Here is a 21,765-nt window from a genome sequence, read left to right as displayed (position 1 = left end):
ATCCATTTTGCTAAGCAACACAACAAGCGCTGTGGAAAGCAGCTCTTCTGTGCTTGCTTTGTTGGAATATGTTTTTTCTTCTGCGACGGGTGACAAGTCAGAGAATGAAATGTAATGAACAGGATACAATTGGGGAAGAGCCATGTTATAAGCACTTACCAACCAGACTGCAATTGTGTCTGCTTTTTTCAGAAATACAGTATTTGCTTTCACCCGTTGACACTGAAATGCCATGCTGGTGTTTTTAAAAGTATAAAACTCTAGAGAGTGTTTTCAGAAGGATTCATTTTCATGGGTTGAAAAAGCCAGTCTAGTGTGGATGACTGGCAAAAGCAGAGGCATGTTGTCTGTGTTTTTAAACAAAAATATAGTAGTCTATATGTTATCTAAGATTATTAACTACACCTGGACAAGGAATGAGACCATCGGTGTCACAATCCCTAACCATTTTCTTGCTCAACATGTCAAAGTTCTTCATGCCTTTGGTGTTTTGAAATCATTAAAATCATCCAGGCAACAAACATGTATCTTCCTATAAAACTTGGCCTAAAAAGTCTGTAGATTCTATAATGCAGCAAAAGCATCAGACTTGTAAAATTTGCTGACAGAATTCACCATTAAACATGCGACGTATGGCACTAATAAGATAATTTGACATAGCTATTTGTAATATTCACTTATCAAATCCGATGGCAGTTGCGCTCTAACCACGCCTACATACCAAATGCACTTCAGCTCTACATGACTTACCTGTAGTTCAAAAATTAATGGGAAACATGTCCAAGAAAGAGTCTAAAAATGCAAAGAAATTAGAGATTTTGTTGGAATATTTACATTTCATTAAGAAATTTGTAAATCCAACACAAGCTATCGAGAGAGAGGGAGCTGCACTACCTGGCAGTGCACTCTTTATTGCTGAGTATGTTTGAGCAGCACATGGCTGCTGTTGTAGAAAACAGTGTTTTGAACATTGTCATTGTACTTTTACAGCATGCCATACCTATTTGCAATATGAAAACTTGTTGGTCTGCTTGCACCATAAAAACAAACATCTAAACATTCTGTTGGACCTGGAACAAAGGAGAGTCCTGAGGCTTTGGAAAACATCTTGTATCACCCCTGTCCCAAAGGTATCACGTCCTAGTGAGCTGAATGACTTCGGCCTGTTGCTCTGACGTCATATGCCATGGAGTGGCTGCTGCTTCACAACCTGAGGCCACAGGTCCGCCATGCCCTTGACCCTGTGCACTTCGCATACCAGGAGAAGGTGGGAGCGGAAGATGCCATCATCTATATGCTACACCGATCCCTATCCCACTTGGACAGAGGCAGTGGTGCTGTAAGAATTATGTTTTTGGACTTCTGTAGCGCCTTCAACACCATCCAACCTCTGCTTCTTAGGGACAAGCTGACAGAGATGGGAGGAGATTCATACCTGGTGGCATGGATCGTGGACTATCTTACAGACAGACCTCAATATGTGCGTCTTGGGAACTGCAGGTCTGACATTGTGGTCAGCAACACAGGAGCACCGCAGGGGACTGTACTTTCTCCAGTCCTGTTCAATCTATATACATCAGACTTCCAATATGACTCGGAGTCCTGCCACGTGCAAAAGTTTGCTGATGACACTGCTATTGTGGGCTGCATCAGGAGTGGGCAGGAGGAGGAGTACAGAAAGTTAATCAAAGACTTTGTTAAATGGTGCGACTCAAACCACCTACAACTGAATACCAGCAAGACCAAGGAATTGGTGGTGGATTTTAGGAGGCCAAGGCCCCTCATCGACCCTGTGATCATCCGAGGTGACTGTGTGCAGAGGGTACAGACCTATAAATACCTGGGAGTGCAGCTGGACTGCCAATACTGATGCTCTTGTGTAAGAAAGGACAGAGCCGACTATACTTTCTTAGAAGGTTGGTGTCCTTCAACATCTGCAATAAGATGCTGCAGATGTTCTACCAGACGGTTGTGGCGAGTGCCCTCTTCTACGTGGTGGTGTGCTGGGGAGGCAGCATAAAGATGAAGGACGCTTCACGTCTGGACAAACTGGTGAGGAAGGCAGGCTCTATTGTAGGCACGGAGCTGGACAGTTTAACATCTGTGGCAGAGCGACGGGCACTAAGCAGGCTCCTGTCAATCATGAAGAATCCAATGCATCCACTGAACAGTGTCATCTCCAGGCAGAGGAGTAGCTTCAGTGACAGACTTTTCTCACTGTCCTGCTTCACTGACAGACTGAGGAGACCCCACACTATGCGACTCTTCAATTCCACCCGGGGGGGTAAACGTTAACATTACTCAAAGTTATTGTCTGCTTTTACATGCATTTTTATTACTCTTTAATTTAATATTGTTTTTTGTATCAGTATACTGCTGCTGGATTATTTGAATTTCCCCTTGGGATTAATAAAGTATCTATCTATCTATCTATCTATCTAGCTAGCTAGCTAGCTAGCTAGCAACTTGATTGTACTTCAGTACACATGTTAAATGTAAATTGTCTGTTCCTTATTTTCTTTATTACTGGTATGACCTGAGGTGGAATAACAAGTCATCTAACTGCAAACCTCAGGTCACACAGTAACCAGTTTTGTATTTGTATTTAGCTTTGTTTTTTGTTTGTTTACTAGCCTATTTTGAAATGATTATAATAACACTAGACATTAAGCCCGTTACAATAACGGGCGCTAGAACAGTAGTGCATAAACATTAGTAGGAACAGTCTATATTAAATGGCAAGGGACCTTGACCTCATTCTGTTTCTTGTCTTAATTTTTTTTTGTCAAAAATATTTTTGCAAGAAGCCTAAAGTAAAATAATAATAAAAATAAAATAGAAACGTATATGACAATACAGTAAGTATAATTAATATTGCCTTAGTGTAAAACTTTGTAACAATCTGTAAGACACAATATCTGAAGAAGATATTTAGGAAAAATGTTCTATTTTTTTACCTCATGAAATTTTTCTATAAAATTTCATTATAGATAACATTTCTTGTAAATATTCTGTCTGAGTTTGGCAACAGTTTGCCTTGTTCAGGACCAAATACAACCTTGACAACAATTTCTGGAAAACTTCTAACTCTTGATAATACAACATATAACTGACCGTGGCTGAGTACTGGTTCTGGCAAGTAAATGCCAACTTTTTGTAAGGTTTGCTCTTCTGAGTCTTTCTCTTTTAGCGTTTTTCTGACTCTCATTTTCTTTTTCTTCAATCAATGTATTTGCTCATATTTTTCTTTGTCTTTTAGCCTTTCTTTTGTTGATGTTTACTTGTTGAGCTGACTGTTCTTCCAGGAGATGTTGCTTATATAGGATTTGATTGTCTGTGTTTTTTGTCCTACTTGACGTGTCCTTTTTTTTTGAGTGGCATGTTGTTAGTAGATATGTCCGTAATATCTGCTCTTACAGTAATACTGGCTTGTATGTGGCTGTAATATGCGTCAGTGTATTGTGTGCCTTTAATTTTCTCTCGCAGTAATACTGGTTTGTATTTCCGTAAAATGCCTTTTATTTTCTCTGACAGTAATACTTGCTTTGATGTCCGTAATATGACTTTAATTTTCTGTCACAACAGTGGGCAATTAGCAGAGTGTCCCCAGGAACTGATGTAATGTGTGGCGTGCAGTTGATAATCGTGCCTGTGCCGTCTCCCCAGCAAGTACTGTGCAGTTCCCAAGCAAGTATTTTAATCTGTGCTGGCGTGTAGCTGATTATTGTATGTGTGGCGTCTCCCCAGCAACGGATTTTATGTGCGCAGCCGTGACTACCTAATCAGCACTCTCCCCAGCAATGATGTCTTTTATTTGCTTATCATGCGCTACCGTGGCTAGGCCATTCACTGTGTGCCCAGCTTCCAGTGTGTGTGCTTTATTTACTTATCACGCGCTGCCACGGCTAGGCCATTCACTTTGTGCCCAGCTTCGTGTGTGTGTGCGTCCACGGTGCCGTGCGCATGGGCGGGGCACAGTGCGATGTGCGTCGCGGCCCCGCGCATGCGCACTTCACCAGAAGACACACACACACACACGGACACCTGGCTGCACACAGTGCTTTTATTAAAGAGGATGTGAATAGTTTGTGTTTACATTTTTCTTGCTTGTTTTTTTTCTGACTACTCATTAGTCATGTAGTGTGTACTGTTACAAGCATTGGTTTAAATAAAATTATAGAGAGTTTAACAAATGACCATGAATTAAATTTGGTTATCTTCTCATGTACTGTGCAGATCTGCTACTGACTTAATACTGTGCATTACTATGTAAAAAGTAATATTAGAAAAAATCTGTTCGTGGAAGGACTTTTGGTTGTGAACTTTAGTTATAATGTCACTTTTGGACCAAATGTGTATATAAATTTGCTCATAAAATCAAAATTTGAAGTAAACTTTGACTCTTGAGTGTTATTTATACTCATTGCTACATTTTATATACTGAATGGGCTAGGTGACGACAGTTGCTTTTATAAATAATTAGAATCAGAAGACAGGAATAATTTCAGCTGAGAGAGTGGATCTTGACTGTCTTATGTTTACGGTTATTCCTGGTTGCCCCACAAAATCAAAATGAAGTTTTACTGATTTAAAGCAGGTTCAAGAGACAGGCAGACACGAGGCACACTTTCAGAATCATCTGAATCACTTTTGGGCTGACTGTCTGTTTCAGTTCCACCACCTGAGGACAGATTCACTTTCTCATCACTGCTGATGAGAGGTTTCACAACATCCTCAACATCACTGCTTGTATCATTAGAAAGAGTGTGCAACACGTGACCTCCTGAAAAACATTTCTTATGAGATGCCATTATTTTGGGGGAGGTTACTGATCACTATTACAGGTGAGAGGAGAAAATGGACCTACATCTTTGTCCGGGTAACGCTCAGAAGTAAAGCTTATCCAAGACACGCCTATAATGTTGCCTGAGTAATTCTCGAGACTTACACTGTTAGCACTTTTAAAGCCAGAGTGATTCTCGGTTCTAATGCTTACGCAAGATGCATCTGTACAGTTTCCTGAGTGACACTCTGGACTAATGCTTTTAGAACGGTTTTCACAGCCCAAGTAATGCTCAGGTTTAATGTTAAGGAGGGTACAAATGTGTTGCAGCAACATGAATTTTCAAAGAATTTAAAAATTTTCTATGATTAGATTAATTTGGTCCTCTTCAGATAAGCCAGTGTTCTTCGATAACTTTAAATCATATTGCTACCAGATTTGGGATATACTCTTGATAGATTTTCAGGTCATCTCATGATTTCTGTTTTCAAAAAAGTATAGAATTTAAAACATTCACTCATTGTCAAAATTTACCAAAACAGATTTGTTTCAAACTTGTTGCTTTTTATTTGTTTGTTTGTTTGTTTGTTTTGTCGTATAACATAGCATTGTCTTAGGATGAGCTGTAATCTGATGTGTAGCGATAATTAAGTGTTGTCTACTTTAGTTTACTGCTGCCATAATTCTCATAAGAAAAAATGCTTAGAAAAAAGGTTAATACAAAATAGTTTAATGGGGCCACCATAGTGCTATAGTGAAAACGTTGACAGCATATGTGGCTAATTTTTCTTGACAGTTCTTGTTTTTTATTTTTGTTTCTAGGTGGTCTTGCTTTAGCTCAGGTCCTCTTCTTCTATGTGAAATATTTGGTACTTTATGGTATACCTTCTTTGATTGTTCGAATTGATGGACTCGAGCCCCCTGAACTTCCTCGCTGTGTCAGCACCATGCATAGCTTTACTGGAATGTGGAGGTGAGATGCACTGTTTATGTAATTTCATGGTTTATTCACACAAATTCATTAGCTTAAGCAGTATTGCTGAATAAAGAGAATTACTAATATAAATAAGGTGATGCAATATTACTGTACTTTAAACCACAAAGCACAAATAATTTAAACTGAAATGAACCATGGCCATGTAATAATAATGATAATTTATTTAATTTATAGGTGCTTTTCAAGGCACACTAGGACACCTTACAGAATACATTAATAACAACAGTCACAATATAAAATTAATAGAATATTACAGTACAATAAAAACAGAATAAATATAATAAAATTGAATTGAAATTTATTAGCTAAAATTATCAGACAGAATAAGCCATCTTAAAAAGATGTTTTAAAATGAGATTTAAAGGTGGAAAGAGAGCGAATATCTTGTGGGAAAGAGTTCCAGAGACAAGGGACTGCTCGACAGAAAGCTCTAAACCCCATGGTAAGTCAAGCAAGCAGGAAGTATAATAAGCTTGATAGAGAAACAAGATCTAAGGATACGAGAAAGAATGGAGATATAAAGAAATCCAGAAAGATAAGGTGGTGCCAGATTATGGAGGGTCTTGTATGTAATAAGGTGAATCTTAAAATGAATGCGATATTTAATAGGGAGCCAGTGAAGCTGCTGAAGGACTGGAGTCTGTGGAAGGGGTTCTGTTAATAATATGATCTACAGCATTCTGAACCAATTGAAGTTTGTAAAGGAGTTTGTGAGGAAGACCAGAAAGGATAGAATTACAGTAATCAATATGAGATGTAACCAGACCGTGAACATGAATTGCAGTGCTGGTAGCTGAAAGAGATGGATGTAAACAGCTGATATTACGTAGATGGAAATATGCAAACCGAGTAACATTATTAATATGCACATCAAACTTTAAGGTACTATCGAGAAGAACACCTAGGCTCTTAACCTGGGAGGGAGAAGAAATTAGATCGCCAGCAACCAGGTTAACACTGGATTTATCAAATATTGTTAAAACACCCAAACAAAACTCTTGCAGATAACAGCAAAATATACAGTGGTGTGAAAAACTATTTGCCCCCTTCCTGATTTCTTATTCTTTTGCATGTTTGTCACACAAAATGTTTCTGATCATCAAACACATTTAACCATTAGTCAAATATAACACAAGTAAACACAAAATGCAGTTTTTAAATGATGGTTTTTATTATTTAGGGAGAAAAAAAATCCAAACCTACATGGCCCTGTGTGAAAAAGTAATTGCCCGCTGAACCTAATAACTGGTTGGGCCACCCTTAGCAGCAATAACTGCAATCAAGCGTTTGCGATAACTTGCAATGAGTCTTTTACAGCTCTCTGGAGGAATTTTGGCCCGCTCATCTTTGCAGAATTGTTGTAATCAGCTTAATTTGACGGTTTTCTAGCATGAACCGCCTTTTTAAGGTCATGCCATAGCATCTTAATTGGATTCAGGTCAGGACTTTGACTAGGCCACTCCAAAGTCTTCATTTTGTTTTTCTTCAGCCATTCAGAGGTGGATTTGCTGGTGTGTTGTGGGTCATTGTCCTGTTGCAGCACCCAAGATCGCTTCAGCTTGAGTTGACGAACAGATGGCCGGACATTCTCCTTCAGGATTTTTTGGTAGACAGTAGAATTCATGGTTCCATCTATCACAGCAAGCCTTCCAGGTCCTGAAGCAGCAAAACAACCCCAGACCATCACACTACTACCACCATATTTTACTGTTGGTATGATGTTCTTTTTCTGAAATGCTGTGTTCCTTTTACACCAGATATAACTGGACATTTGCATTCCAAAAAGTTCAACTTTTGTCTCATCAGTCCACAAGGTATTTTCCCAAAAGTCTTGGCAATCATTGAGATGTTTCTTAGCAAAATTGAGACGAGCCCTAATGTTCTTTTTGCTTAACAGTGGTTTGTGTCTTGGAAATCTGCCATGCAGGCCATTTTTGCCCAGTCTCATTCTTATGGTGGAGTCGTGAAAACTGACCTTAATTGAGGCAAGTGAGGCCTGCAGTTCTTTAGACGTTGTCCTGGGGTCTTTAGTGACCTCTTGGATGAGTCGTCTCTGCGCTCTTGGGGTAATTTTGGTCGGCCGGCCACTCCTGGGAAGGTTCACCACTGTTCCATGTTTTTGCCATTTGTGGATAATGGCTCTCACTGTGGTTCACTGGAGTCCCAAAGCTTTAGAAATGGCTTCATCATGCCCTGGAAACATTTTGGAGAGTTTTAGTCGAGACAGATGTGCTCGATATATAATTTTGAGTTGTATAATTGTATGCTTTGCGCATATGGAGCTTGAGTGAATTCTCTGCATTGCTACTTTCCACTCCTTTTCTGATATATTAATTGAGAGGTCATTTTCCCAGTGTCCTCTTGGATCTTTGAAAGGAAGGGATTGTAAAAGGATTTTATATATTGTAGAGATGGAGTCTAACTCCTTGAAATTGAGCAATAATTTTTCCAGCGTGGATGAGGGTGCAAGATGAGGAAAATCTGGAAGGTTCTGTTTAACAAAGTTCCTGATTTGAAGATAGTGAAAGAAATTTGTAGCTGGAATGTTAAATTTGGAATGTAATTGTTCATAGGATGCAAAGACGTTGTCTATATAAAGATCTCTAAGCAAGTTAATTCCAAATTTTTTCCAGATATTAAAACTGCATATGTTTGTGAGGGTTGAAAGAGGTGGTTCTTTTGCAGGGGTGCCACAGAAAGAAGCTTCTCCGTCTTAAAATGCTTTCTACATTGGTTCCAGATTCTAAGTGAGTGGAGCACAATTGGGTTATTAGTGTATTGCCGATAACGTGTGTTTATTGGAGCACAAAGCAAGGAATACAAAGAAGTACTGCAGGATTTTACTTCTATTGCGGTCCATGCCTGTGTATGTTCTTCTATTTGTGTCCAGGTTCTTATCGACTGTATATTTGCGCCCAGTAATAAAACTGGAAGTTAGGTAGAGCCATGCCGCCTTTTGTCTTTGTAGGGTCGCTCTTTTGATGCGTGGATGTTTAGAATTCCAAATAAATGAGGTTATTGTTGAATCTAATTGCTTAAAGAACGATTTATTAATGTATATTGGTATGTTTTGAAATAAAAAGGAGCTTAGGAAGAATATTCATCTTAACAGTGTTAATTCTTCCAGCTAGTGTGAGATGAAGGGTTGACCATCTATGCAAGTCTTGTTTAATTTTTTCCATGCAGACACGAAATTTTGTTGATAAAGAGCTTTATGTTTACTTGTGATGTTTACCCCGAGGTATTTAAACTGTTCTGCAATGATAAAAGGAAGGGTGTCTAATCTAATATTATATGCTTGCGAATTCACGGAAAGAGTACACTTTTATTCAGATTAATTCTGAGACCAGAGAGCTTTTGAAATTCTGTGAGTGCTGCTAAGACTGCAGGCACAGAATTTTCTGGGTCCGATATATACAGTACCATGTCATCTGCATATAATGAGATTTTCTGTTCCAGTCCTTCTCTGCTAATCCCCTTTATCTGATCAGTATTTCGACAATGTATTGCCAGTGGTTCAATGGCAATTGCAAACAGCAGTGGTGACAAAGGGCATCCTTGTCTTGTGCCACGTTCTAGTTTAAAGTAGTCTGAGCAAATGTTATTGATGCAAACTGAAGCTTCTGGGTTAGTATACAGTAATTTAATCCATGCACAAATGTTGGGCCAAACCCAAACTTCTCCAAAATAGTAAAAGGTATTTCCATTCAATCATGTCGAATGCTTTTTCTGCATCCAATGATAATAATATTTCTGGGGTGTTTGATTTAGTTGGTGAGTATATTACATTAAACAGGCGTCAAGATTTGAAGATAAGTGTCGGCCCCTAATAAATCCAGTTTGGTCTTGTGATATTACTGAGGGAGCACTTTCTCCATCCTTCTAGCTATGATTTTAGAGAGTATTTTAACGTCGTTATTCAGAAGTGAAATTGGTCTGTATGATGCACATTGTAATAAGTCCTTATTTTGTTTTGGGAAGACAGTGATTAGTGCTTGGCAAAAGGTTTGTGGAAGAGATTGGTTATCTCTGGCTTCTGTAAATGTTGCTAATAGGAGGGAGCTAGCTGAGCGGAGAATTTCTTGTAAAACTCTGCAGGGTAGCCGTCAGGGCCTGCTGCTTTTCCACCTTGGAGTGACTTTATAGCATCCAGTAATTCTGATAATGACAGAGGTTTATCGAGCTCCTCCACACTAATAGCGTCAATTTGTGGTATCTGTAATTTATCCAGAAATGCATTAGATTGTATATTGTCTTCTTTAAACTCAGTAGTATATAGGGATTTATAGTAGTCTCTAAAAGTGTACATTATATTTTTGTGTTCGATGATTTTATCTCCGTTCGTGTTAGTAATTACCGAGATTGCGTTGCGTACATCTTGCTTGTGGATTTGTTGCGCTAAAAGCTTATTAGCTTTCTCTCCATGTTCATAATAATGATGTCTGGATTTGTAAATTAGTTGTTCGGTTTCTTTAGTTGTCAAGAGGTTTAATTCTGAATGTAGAGCCTGCCTCCTCTTATGTAGAGTCTCGCTTGGTAGTCTGGCATGTTCTTCATCTATTTTAGTAATTTCGCTTTTTATCTCTGCTACTTTCTTCGCTCGGATTTATTTCTGTGGGAAAGATATGAGATAATCTGTCCTCTTAAGAAGGCCTTAAGAGTTTCCCAGAGTATTCCTGCAGAGATCTCAGGGGATGTATTTGTCTCTAGAAAGAATTCAATTTGTTTGGATATAAATTCAGTACAATTCTCATCAGCTAATAGAAGCGGATTGAGACGCCATCTGCGGGGTGAGTGTATGGGGCTTAGTAATTTCAGCTCCAAGATCATCGGAGCATGGTCTGAAATAACAATAAAACCAACCTGCGAACGTTGCAACCAAGCCCCAGCCTCACTAGGTCACATGTTCTGGGCCTGCTCCAAATTAACATTATTCTGGACAAAAATTTTTAATTACCTCTCAGACAGTCTTGGACTCACAATCCCTCCTAACCCATTAACAGCTGTGTTTGGGGTTCTTCCAGAGGGTCTTAAAGTGGAGAAAGACAAACAAATTGTGATTGCATTCACTACACTGCTGGCACGCAGACTTATTCTGATAAACTGGAAGAATCCAAACTCTCCTCTTTTAAGTCAGTGGGAAACTGATGTGTTATATTATTTAAAATTGGAAAAAATCAAATACTCAGTTAGAGGATCTGTGCAGACTTTTTTCAAAACATGGCAGGATCTAATCAGTAATATTTTGAAATGATTTTATAAAGCACAGAGAATTTGTTGATTTAGGTATTTTTAAAAGCCTTAAATTTTACACCGTTTGGCTTGCACTTTCTCTCAAGGGTGGGGATCGATCTGTTCTTAGCATAATTCTTTTTTTTGTTGTAAAAACTTGATTGCTATGTATTGATTGTAATAAAATTAATAAATAAATAAATATAAAAAAAAAAAAAAATGGCTTCATAACCTTTACCAGACTGATAGATCTCAATTACTTCTGTTCTCACTTGTTCCTGAATTTCTTTGGATCTTGGCATGATGTCTAGCTTTTGAGGTGCTTTTGGTCTACTTCTCTGTGTCAGGCAGCTCCTATTGAAGTGATTTCTTGATTGAAACAGGTGTGGCAGTAATCAGGCCTGGGGGTGGCTACGGAAATTGAACTCAGGTGTGATACACCACAGTTAGGTTATTTTTTAACAAGGGGGCAATTACTTTTTCACACAGGGCCATGTAGGTTTTGATTTTTTTTCTCCCTAAATAATAAAAACCATCATTTAAAAACTGCATTTTGTGTTTACTTGTATTATATTTGACGAATGGTTAAATGTGTTTGATGATCAGAAACATTTTGTGTAACAAACATGCAAAAGAATAAGAAATCAGGAAGGGGGCAAATAGTTTTTCACATCACTGTATAGCGACAACTGTCACTTAGACAAAGACAGTAGATTAGTTAATAAAAAAACTAATAGAAACTTAACTGCAAAATAAAACTAAGTCACCAGCAGAGCAGCGGCTGCCAGTAGCACCAGTGTTCGCTCATTCAGAAGTATAAGTACAGTATATGTTGATATGTTGGCCTAATACTTAAACAGCCTACAGTTTTTGATAACACCATAGCACTTCATAGAATTGGAAAAGGTGCAATTAATGCACGAAAAGCCATCATTAATTGAAGATTGATCCAACAATAGAGATGTCCTGGAATGCTACTGTTGCTGCAGTTTTTCATTCTAACCATTTTATTAATTAGTGACCAGTTTTTGCTGCTAATTAACTCTTTTGCCTTAGTTTTACTTAACTTGCTATTTAAGACCCCTTAATTATTCCCTTTTTTCCTTAATTAGCAGCCAAACAAAAAAAAATGATACAAAACGAGCTAACACCTGAGAGTAAACTGCATCCATCATACAATATCTGAAAATAAAGAAAGATGAAAGTTCCAGTGATGTTGATCTGCTCCAGTCCACAAAACATTTTGACAATGTTTTTAGAAAAAGAAAATCAACAATTTTAGAAATGTCTTCTGTAGCAGAATTAAACAGCCGGTTTAATAAACAAGAATTTGCTTCTAATTAAGAAACTGGCTAGAGGCCCTGACTTAACTGGTCATCTGTTGCCTTACATCACATTTCATTTATGTCTGTGTGGTGCTTAAGTAAAAAATATAAGCAATTTAGAGGACTGAATCTTACTTAACAAGTAAAATAAAGGGAAAAGACATTAATTAGCAACAAAGACTGGTCACTAATTAAGAAAAGAGTTAGAATGAAAGCTTGTAGCCTCAGTAGCACTTCAAGGAGTTGAAGACCCCTACTATATATATGTTTACATGAGAACTTATTTTGTTATTTTGAAATTCATATTTACTAGAATTCTCATTTACAAATTAAAATACTTTTGTTTTCTTAAATCTTTTATAGAAAATATTGCATAAACAGTGTATTGTGTATGTACAGTGTGTGTGCATAAAATATGTATCTATTTGTCTGTTTGCGTATTGTTGTTTGAATGAGAACTTTATGGAAAATAAAAAAATATCAAGTTTGTATTTAAATTTAAAGATAACTTTTCATCGAAAGCATGGTAGAAACATATGAAAAATAAAAGTGTTTAACAAGCCTAAATAAGGCAATAATACTGAAGAGGAAGGAGGTTTTGTCTGTTTTCCAGTGAGCTGCTTTTGGCTGTTGTTTCTTTCAAGACTGATCAGTATAATCCTTCCTTTACTGTTATTGAATCATATTTTCTCTTTGTGGTTGCAGAAATTTTTTTTGTTTACTAATTTTCCTTGGTGGTTGTTATTAAAAAAAATGTAGATCACATCCCTTGCTGATTACATAACTTTATCTTTACTTGGTAATTAATTGCACAGGCAATTTAAAAATTAAAAATAATGATTTAGAAAGTAGCAAAGTACCAGTCTAACTTACCCATGGCCGAGTTTCTCACTATGTAAGTTGACGAACAGCATGTAAAATTTTGTGCTCTGGCGTAACCTACTAACATTATCTGTTTGTTGAAAATTGTTTGAGGTAAAATATAAAATGAGAAGTAAGAGTTAAAAATAAGCAGTCACATTATTGAATTTATTATGTCCAAAGAATAAAATAAATAAATTCATTCAAGTCTTGCCCAGTAGCTCTGATTGATCTGGATTTGCTTTTTAACAGACAACTATTGACAGTTCTTTGTGAAAACCAACAAATAAAAGTCTGCGTACACCACATTTTTTTGAATCTGACAAAATTGTTTTAGAGGAACAATAAGTAGTTTTTCTGTTTTTACTTTATCTTCCTGTTTACATTTTTTTTCTTTTTAACAGATTTAATCAATTGCTTGACATGATTTTGTAATTCTATTAAATGCTTTTACCCTAGAAAGACTGAACACGTTAGTTTAACAAGGTGGGTAGGCAGTATTCTATCTTACAGAATATTTGAAAGATTTTGATTTTTGATAAATAACTTCCTGAATTGTTTTGACTCGCTTTGATAAACTTCAGCTCCACTGAGAGTTTCATGCTGTCATGGTTCACAAGATTGTGTGATAGATTGTCATTTCTTTCTAAACTACTGACTTGGCTGTAAATTTAAGTAGACAGTTAGAAATTCTGTGAAATATCTATTGCTTTTTTCATATTAAAAGATTTTTTGTGCCTCTTTTTTTTAAGCCATACTTTAATGTATCACACAACAGTAATGTCGAACATGTAAAAACTGTATTGCTATTAATTTTTTTAAATATAATCTATAGACTTTCCCTATAGGATTCATCTTTATTCAACATATAGTTATAGCTTTTCTTGTTCAAAATTGGTGTAAAATATGTGTTTTAAAATTTTCAAGTAACATTCAACTTGAGCTAAATCAAAACATGGCTTCCATTTTTATTGTTTGCTAGTATGTGGTGGACGTATCAGTGACGTATAGATATTATATTACTCACTACTATTTCATAGTAGCCGCTGTGGGGGGAAAAAGAAAAAAAAACTTGCCAGTACTTATTAGAATTACAAAAGTGATGCAGCCAAGCAATTTGCTTCTGTGCTTCCCAAAGCAGTAAGACCAAAAAAACCAGGGCAGTGGTGATATCATATGGTTCAACTGCTGGGATTTCCTGGCAAGGCGCTCAATACCTTTTCTCAAGACCATAACTCTTCCAGTGCATCAAATATTCCACTATGGTATTTTTAATCAGAATCCAAAATACATTAAATCTCATATTCTGTTCCCTATTAATTCGAACAGAAGGAGGAGGCATAAAAGACTTAAAATGAAGACTCAAGTAAACCGGTTTCAAATTGGAGATATGCAACACAGGATGGGTTTTAAAACAAATAGGAAGGTTCAGTTTTTAATAGAGTAGAAATACCTTTCTAAGAATAGGCTAAAAGGATCAATGAAACACAGAACTATGTTACTGTTATTGAGCCATACGGTATCTTGCTTAATGAGCCACATTCTCCGTCTTACCTGAATTTCATTGGCTTTGTGGCATGTGCAATTAGCAAATGTTTCCTCAGAGGTTTCTGCCATTTGCAGGTTTTCTCATGTACATTCCAACTACTGTATAACCTAGTAATATACTCAGCTAAACTAGGCACCGATGATAATATAGAATCTAAATTCAGTAGAGATGGTTTGAAACCAGCAAAGACACTAAAATTTGGGACATTTGGTGGAAGAATGGCATAGGACCTTACAGGCAATTTTAGCCAAATGTAACATAGAACTGAAATTGTCTTTAAATGAATTAACAATATAATGTGTTTTTTTTTTCCTTTCTCTATTAACCCTATCAGTTTGGCCATTTGTTTTAGGGTGATTTGTTGAAAGGAGATTTACCTTCCAGTCAGCGTTTTTACAAAAATGAGATACAAGTTGAGGGTCTCTTTTACAAATAAAGGAACTCAAAAAACCACAACACGAATCAGGGATAAAAGGGTCTGCTAATTTTCTTGCTATTCAAATAAATAAAATAAGCACATATAGAAAAATGATCCACCACGACTAATATAGTGGTAATTTGTCAATGCGATAAAAGTCTATAATAAAATCCTTGCTAATAGATTGCCAAGGACATTTTGCTATATGAAGAGGTTGAAATGAACACACACACAGTATAGACAACAACATTGTTTCTTACTTTTCGCAGCATAATCTATATAAACAATGTATCTTTGCAAGAGTTCTATTGTTTGTGAAATACCTGCAGTCCAAAAAACCTGGCCTGATTAACCCGATTTAATACTTTGTGAAGTCTGAAAGAACAAAAAATGTATTAATGGAGTCATTGGCTAATTGAGATCAAGAGTTTGCAGAATTCGCAGAAGACTTTTTTTGTATTGAACATTAGGGTAGGTACCAAAAACCTTTTGAGGACATCAAGATCAGAATTCCTAGTCATTGTATTAGCTTTCAGATTTTTATTCTTTAGTATTTAGGAGATACCAAAATTAAATCCATTAAAAATATTCCCCGTCTGCCTTGACCTAACATTCTGTCATTTAATGATTTTAAAATACAAAAGCATTTTACAATGGCAGAAAGCACAATCTTTGAGAGAAAGGCCTGCCAGAAACTATATTAATTCTTTTACCTCTCTCATTTCAGCGATTAAAGTTGCCTGAAAAACGAACTCTGACTCATAAGAGGGTTCAAGGCAAATTTTTTTTACCTAATTCTGACAGTATGTTTTGTTTCTGTTTTAGATTTGATGTAATTTCTGTGAATACAGTACCTTGGAAGATTTTTATATCAAACACTGTAATATATGAAATTTTTATTTATCTTTTGACACTCCATAGCCATCGCTGGGCACAGGTAAACTGAAGTTTATTTTGGAACTTTTGTCTTAAAGTTAAGGAGCAAACCTAGATGGAAAACTAGTCCATCACAGGGCACACTCACCTACGCTTCTCTACTCCCATTATGCCAATTTAAATTTAACAATTCAGCTAACATATGCACACTGTATGTGTTGCATTGTTTGGAGAAGAACCATACAAGTCATCAGTTAACAGGTTGAGAATCAAACCTAGATCCATGAAGCTGTGAGGAAATTTACTACACCTACAAATGCTATTAGCCAGTTTTCTAATGTTTTTAATGCAGCGTAACTGTACTAGGATTCAAATATAAATATATGCTTAGTAATACTGGTGTATACCTAAATTGAATTCAGAAATTGGTGCATATGGTCATAGTAATTAATGGATGGCAAAGTGATTATCCATTCTGACTCATACCCTGAGAGACCTAGTTTTGACTCCCAGTATGTTTGTTCTCTTTCAGTTTACGTGTTCTCCCTACATTTGAATGAGTGCCATGAAGTAGAGCTCTTAGACTTTAGACTACATATCATTCCGTTGTAAACAAATTCTTACTAGACATGATGAGGACATCTTATTATATCTACACTGGTGCACATTTGTAATAATAAAACCATTTACTTACATTTTTCCAAAGGTAGCACAGCTGTAATTGATCACAATGTCAATGTGTGCAGGTATGTGTTTTAATCTATGTGTGTCCCACTCATGCTAGAGGAATAAAAAGTCAGCAATGCAAAGCTGTTTAACTTATGGTAAATCATGTTAAAAACTGCATAATACTAACATCACCAGCAGGGAACAGTATTCCAAATATTTGCATGTCAGAAGACTGCAGTAACGCAAGAATTATTTTTAACAGTAGAGTTGTCATACTATTTTAAGAATGGTTTTGTCACTTGACCACTACATAGGAACATATTGCATCTTAAACTTGTAACATTGCTTGACTTTTTTGATATTTATATATTCCATATAATTTTGTATCTGTCTTTTCATGTTGATTATCCCATTAGCACTACAGTATATATTCAGGTTTATAGAAAAGCCTATTGAACAAACCTAGCTAATCCAATTTAGAACTCTTAGAGGCCAGAGTCTGTCATGGCCACACCAAGCCATATGTTTTAGGTTTAAATAAACTGATAATGAGCACTATAATTAATCCATTGTGAAGATTCAAAGTGATTTTTGGTTAAGATACATCTAGTAAAAATGATTTTTATATTTTGTATGTGTCTTTTTGATATAAATCTGTAAGTGTGCTGTGATAAAATGAGTTTTGTTGATTTTTTTTTTTTTTTTGGGCGGCAGTTTTGAATGTAGTTCAAGTCTCTGTGTCTAATGTGATGACTGATATGTAATTCTTTATATTACCATTAGTTTCACTGACATAAAAATCATACATTTCTCATTGAAACATCATATATACAGAAAAAAGAAAACATAAGTATCAGTTATCTTTGATTTTTAAAAAGTGATATATCTTTAATGCTCTTTTCTGCATTCGGCTAAATATAAAATTCTACACATTTGATCCCCAATGCTTTTCTAACAATATACTTAAATCTGAATGACATAATACCAAAGACATGTTTGGTTTTTATTTTTTTGGAAGTCAGTGTATAGATGAAAAGAAAAAAAAACAATTATTTTAGGCTATAAAGGTTGGTAAGAACAAGAAGAAGTCAGATAGTAATTAACAGGTTCAGCAGGAAGGTCACTCATGTTGTAACTTGAATCACAGCAGTAGATTTGAGAAACGATCTGTGATCACTGAACAGTTTAATTCACTCAGCAGTTGGCACAGAAGTGCATCTGGTGGTGCCAGTGATACAGTTTATGTATGAATAATAAAAAACTAAAAAAAGAAAAAGCTTTTAAATCATAGTTTTCCTGGATGGATAAAAATGATGATATTATTAAGAAAAATTAAGAACTTCAGTATGTAATTTTTTCATTCGGCATGACTCAGTGTAACATGTTGCAGCCCACATTGTCATAGTAACAGAACTTCCTCAATCTAATAGGTGTAAGTAATGCAACTGTTACCTTTCTCACAAACAAGCACTGCCAAATAGGATATTGATATTTATTTAATTTGAAAAGTCACTTGTTACCAGGGAAAATAAGCTGACTTGGAGAATATTTTAATCATTCTTTTAGAAATACAGGAGTGAATTGGTAGGCTTTTTTTTTATAGTAGCTAGTTTAAATGTCATGAATAAGAAAACTCTTACTCTAATTGTTTTTATTATGATTGAATTTGCCCCATGTCTTGCCTCTGGTTTAGAAAGAACATCAGATTAATTGTCTCAGAACCAATAATTTTTAAGTCTAGTGTAATTGCTGTTGTGTGTCTGTCCTTAATTGATATGGTTCATGGTGCACAGCAGTTAATTAGAGCTCTTTTAAAACTTAATGTTAAATTAACTTTTCCATTTTTGCTTGAGAAGTAAACACTTGTTTTATTTTTTGAGCCTTTAAATAACAAAATTTGTGCTGTTTGTCTGTGAATCCTGCTACTTAGTATGTCTGCTAGAAAGTGAAGTTTTTAGAATTTTTTAGACAATAATAACTATGTTATCCGCTAATGGTAGTGGAGGAGACAAAAAGTTCCAAGACCGTAATGTTTAAGCTCTCAAGTTCTGGTTTTATTTTCATATTTCTATCATTGCACCCTTTGCAATACAGTGATTATTCAACAGTTATCAGATATCAGGTAATCATTAAAAAATGTCATATACAGGCTATCCAATAGATGATACTGACTATTCTGTTGCTTTGTATATGTCTCGGTGGGTTCTGCCCCCAGGAACTTATTGAGACTCCAAAGGAAAAATTCTCCTTTTTAGTATTTGAAATTGTCATACAGGGAGGAAAGTTAATCTCTTTGGTTTTTGATATAGTAGTTTCTTATTGTCAAGGCAAGATGGATGGTGCATCCATAACTCAAATTATATATACGTATATTTACAAGTACTGCATTTTTTTTTTTTTTTTAAGAAAAGGAAAATGTTTTCTTAATAAATTCTGTCAGTGAATGGTGGCTTCTTAACTTTAATAAGAAAACTATATTTTGTTTTGACTTGCCTTATTTTCCCTTGGGCAAAAAAACGCATAACAAGGTTTCCCATTATACATTTTAAAATAGGAAGCCTGTGTGAAGAAACAAAAATTGATTTAGTGACTCTTTTCTGTTGTCATAAAACTTTAAAAAAATAATGTGGAAATAAAACCTAATGTGCACCTGAATGTATGAAAGCATTAGTAATTAGTTTCATACTGAATTTACAACCTAATAATTTTTTTTTATCTCTCAATTGACGTATAATTCAACCTTTAAATTGTATCTGTGTGCATCATTGAGATTTACTTTTCCTAGAGGAGCAAGTTGAAGGTTTTTTAGATTTGGGAAACAACACTGCTAACATTGTAAGAGCTCAGTTTTGCCTTTCTAAATTACTGCATTATTTGAAGCAAGTTGAGAAATAAGTAAAATAATGATTTCAGTACACATGTAAATATTGAAGTATCATGTAAATGTGTATTGAAATCATCATTTTCAAGAATTATTTAAATGATGGTTTATTTAGTTTGACATGATTATATAAAATGTTAGTTTTCTTCAAATAATACCAATAAAATGAAAATAAATAAAAATAAATAGATTATAATTTATTGCCAACATTATAATAATCTCTTTTGAAATTTACCCAGACTTTCTATTTTCATCAAAGCCTATTTACTCAAAATTTTGTCCACAGTAGCCGCATAAATAATTTGTAAATTTGTTGAAATTACCAACTCAGATTTATAATTCCATGTGTATATTTTTCATTGATCTAGAAATTACTTTATTCTTTAGATGTACAATCTGCTGAGCTGTTGCGTTTGCACTGTGAATATATTTCAAACTGTTTAAAAGAAACAGAATGTAGTAAATGAGAGTGTAATTGTTCATGAATTACATGAGACAATTTTTTATATTATCAGTTTTTTCTAAAAGTGTCACATCTACAGAACTTTAATTGGAGACTACTGTAGGACAACTAAGAAAATGCATACATCATTTTGGAAAGGTACACAAATTTCACAGCTTTTCAAGGTTTCTTGTGGCCAATAAACACATTTGTAAAATTTAATGAATAGAATAAACAACCTGTTCAGACATTTCAGTTTTTTTGCCACAATTCAAGATATTACATTATTAATTTTTTTGAAAATTAATAGCATCATAGATCACATTGAAATGCATATAACAATAAACTTGAGCTGTGCTTGCCTGAATGATGATGGAAAATGGTTGTGGATTTTTAAATACTAGCCAACCCGTGGCGTACCATACGCCGCATAATCAGGCCGGTTTTTTAATAATTTTTAAGCACAGGGAGAAAATTTAACATTTGCAAAATCGGTAATGTAATAAATCACCAAGAAAAGCAACATTGTAACAATGCACGGAACGAACCAACACACAATCGTCCGTCCGGCGTAGTGAGGTGGGAGGGGGGTGTGTACAAAGTGCAGGAGCATCTAAGAAGAGGCATGTTTGTCGCGGATGCGAATTGCTGTATGTAGCGTGTACAACACTTTGCTATGCTGCACGCGGTCGTGCGTCGTAACCGAAAACTCATTTTTTAAAGACTGCTCACTTCATTGTGTTTTAACCTCAGTTGTAAAGGAATGTTTTAATGATCCCATGGGATACGCCCTCGCAAATAGTTTTACACGCCGCATATGGCGATTCACCTCCGCGAGAAACATGCCACTATTAACAGTCAATGTGTGAGAGGGGGTTGTGTACAAAGGGTAGGGACAAAAACAGTGGGAGCGTATGAGTCGCACTTAGTGGCAATTCCACGGTTTGCAGCCCGAATGGGGTTCAACGGCTTACCCACGCCTAGACACACGCTCAATCTCATGCATAATTATTTATTGAATGGTAAACACTTCTGGAAAGACACGGTTGTCTTAAACAGGTTAGTGTGAGAATACAACAGTAAGTGAATGAAAAGATGGAGCTCTGGAGAGAGCAAAATACAACGCAATAGTGAACCCGCGGCATAACAAACGCCGCATAATTATTTATTGATGGTTGAACACTTCTGGAAAGACACAGGGACACCCCTCACAAACTGTTCTACACGCCGCATACAGCGATTCACATCTGTGACAAACAAACTGTTTTACACACTGCATACAGCGAATCACATCCGCGACATGATTTTTCCTAGATGGTCCTGTCGCGTCCACCCTCGCACTCGAAGCATACACACTGCCTGCTCATGTGCCCGGTCGCAAGCCGCGTCCAGCCTCGTTCTCGAAGCATACACACTGCTTGGTCATGTGTCCGCTCGCAAGAGAAACTCACAGAGAGCCGCCCACCAGCTGCCTGTGTGTGTGTGCCTCTGTCTGTCTCTGGCGCGGCTTTCTCTTGCGCTGCCTCTGTGTGAACCGGTCAGGCACAGAGAAAGTCAGCTGCTGACAGAGCGTCTCCACTGTTGCAAGGCCTGCATTGGTGAAGCAGGTGAGACGGTAATGAAACAGAGGCACAGGGCTTATTGGTTTTTAAAGACTGATTTCTTCATTGTGCTTTAACCTCAGTTTTAAAGGATTGTTTTAAGGATCCCATGGGATACCCCTCGCAAACCG

At 36.2% G+C, this 21,765-nt stretch overlaps 1 protein-coding gene across 3 annotated transcripts in view; it reads left to right on the top strand.

The window, feature by feature from the left end:
• hhat (hedgehog acyltransferase) overlaps positions 1-21,765 on the top strand; it is a 287,098-nt gene that overhangs the window by 97,080 nt on the left and 168,253 nt on the right. For all 3 annotated transcript variants that reach the window (XM_039738569.1, XM_039738567.1, XM_039738568.1), the window contains one exon: positions 5,606-5,756. In XM_039738569.1, coding sequence (XP_039594503.1) covers positions 5,606-5,756 — 151 coding nt within the window. The remainder of the gene's footprint in view (positions 1-5,605; positions 5,757-21,765) is intronic.

Source organism: Polypterus senegalus, chromosome 16, assembly GCF_016835505.1.
Source record: "Polypterus senegalus isolate Bchr_013 chromosome 16, ASM1683550v1, whole genome shotgun sequence".
Lineage (NCBI taxonomy): Eukaryota > Metazoa > Chordata > Cladistia > Polypteriformes > Polypteridae > Polypterus > Polypterus senegalus.
This window is presented reverse-complemented; position numbering and strand designations above follow the sequence as displayed.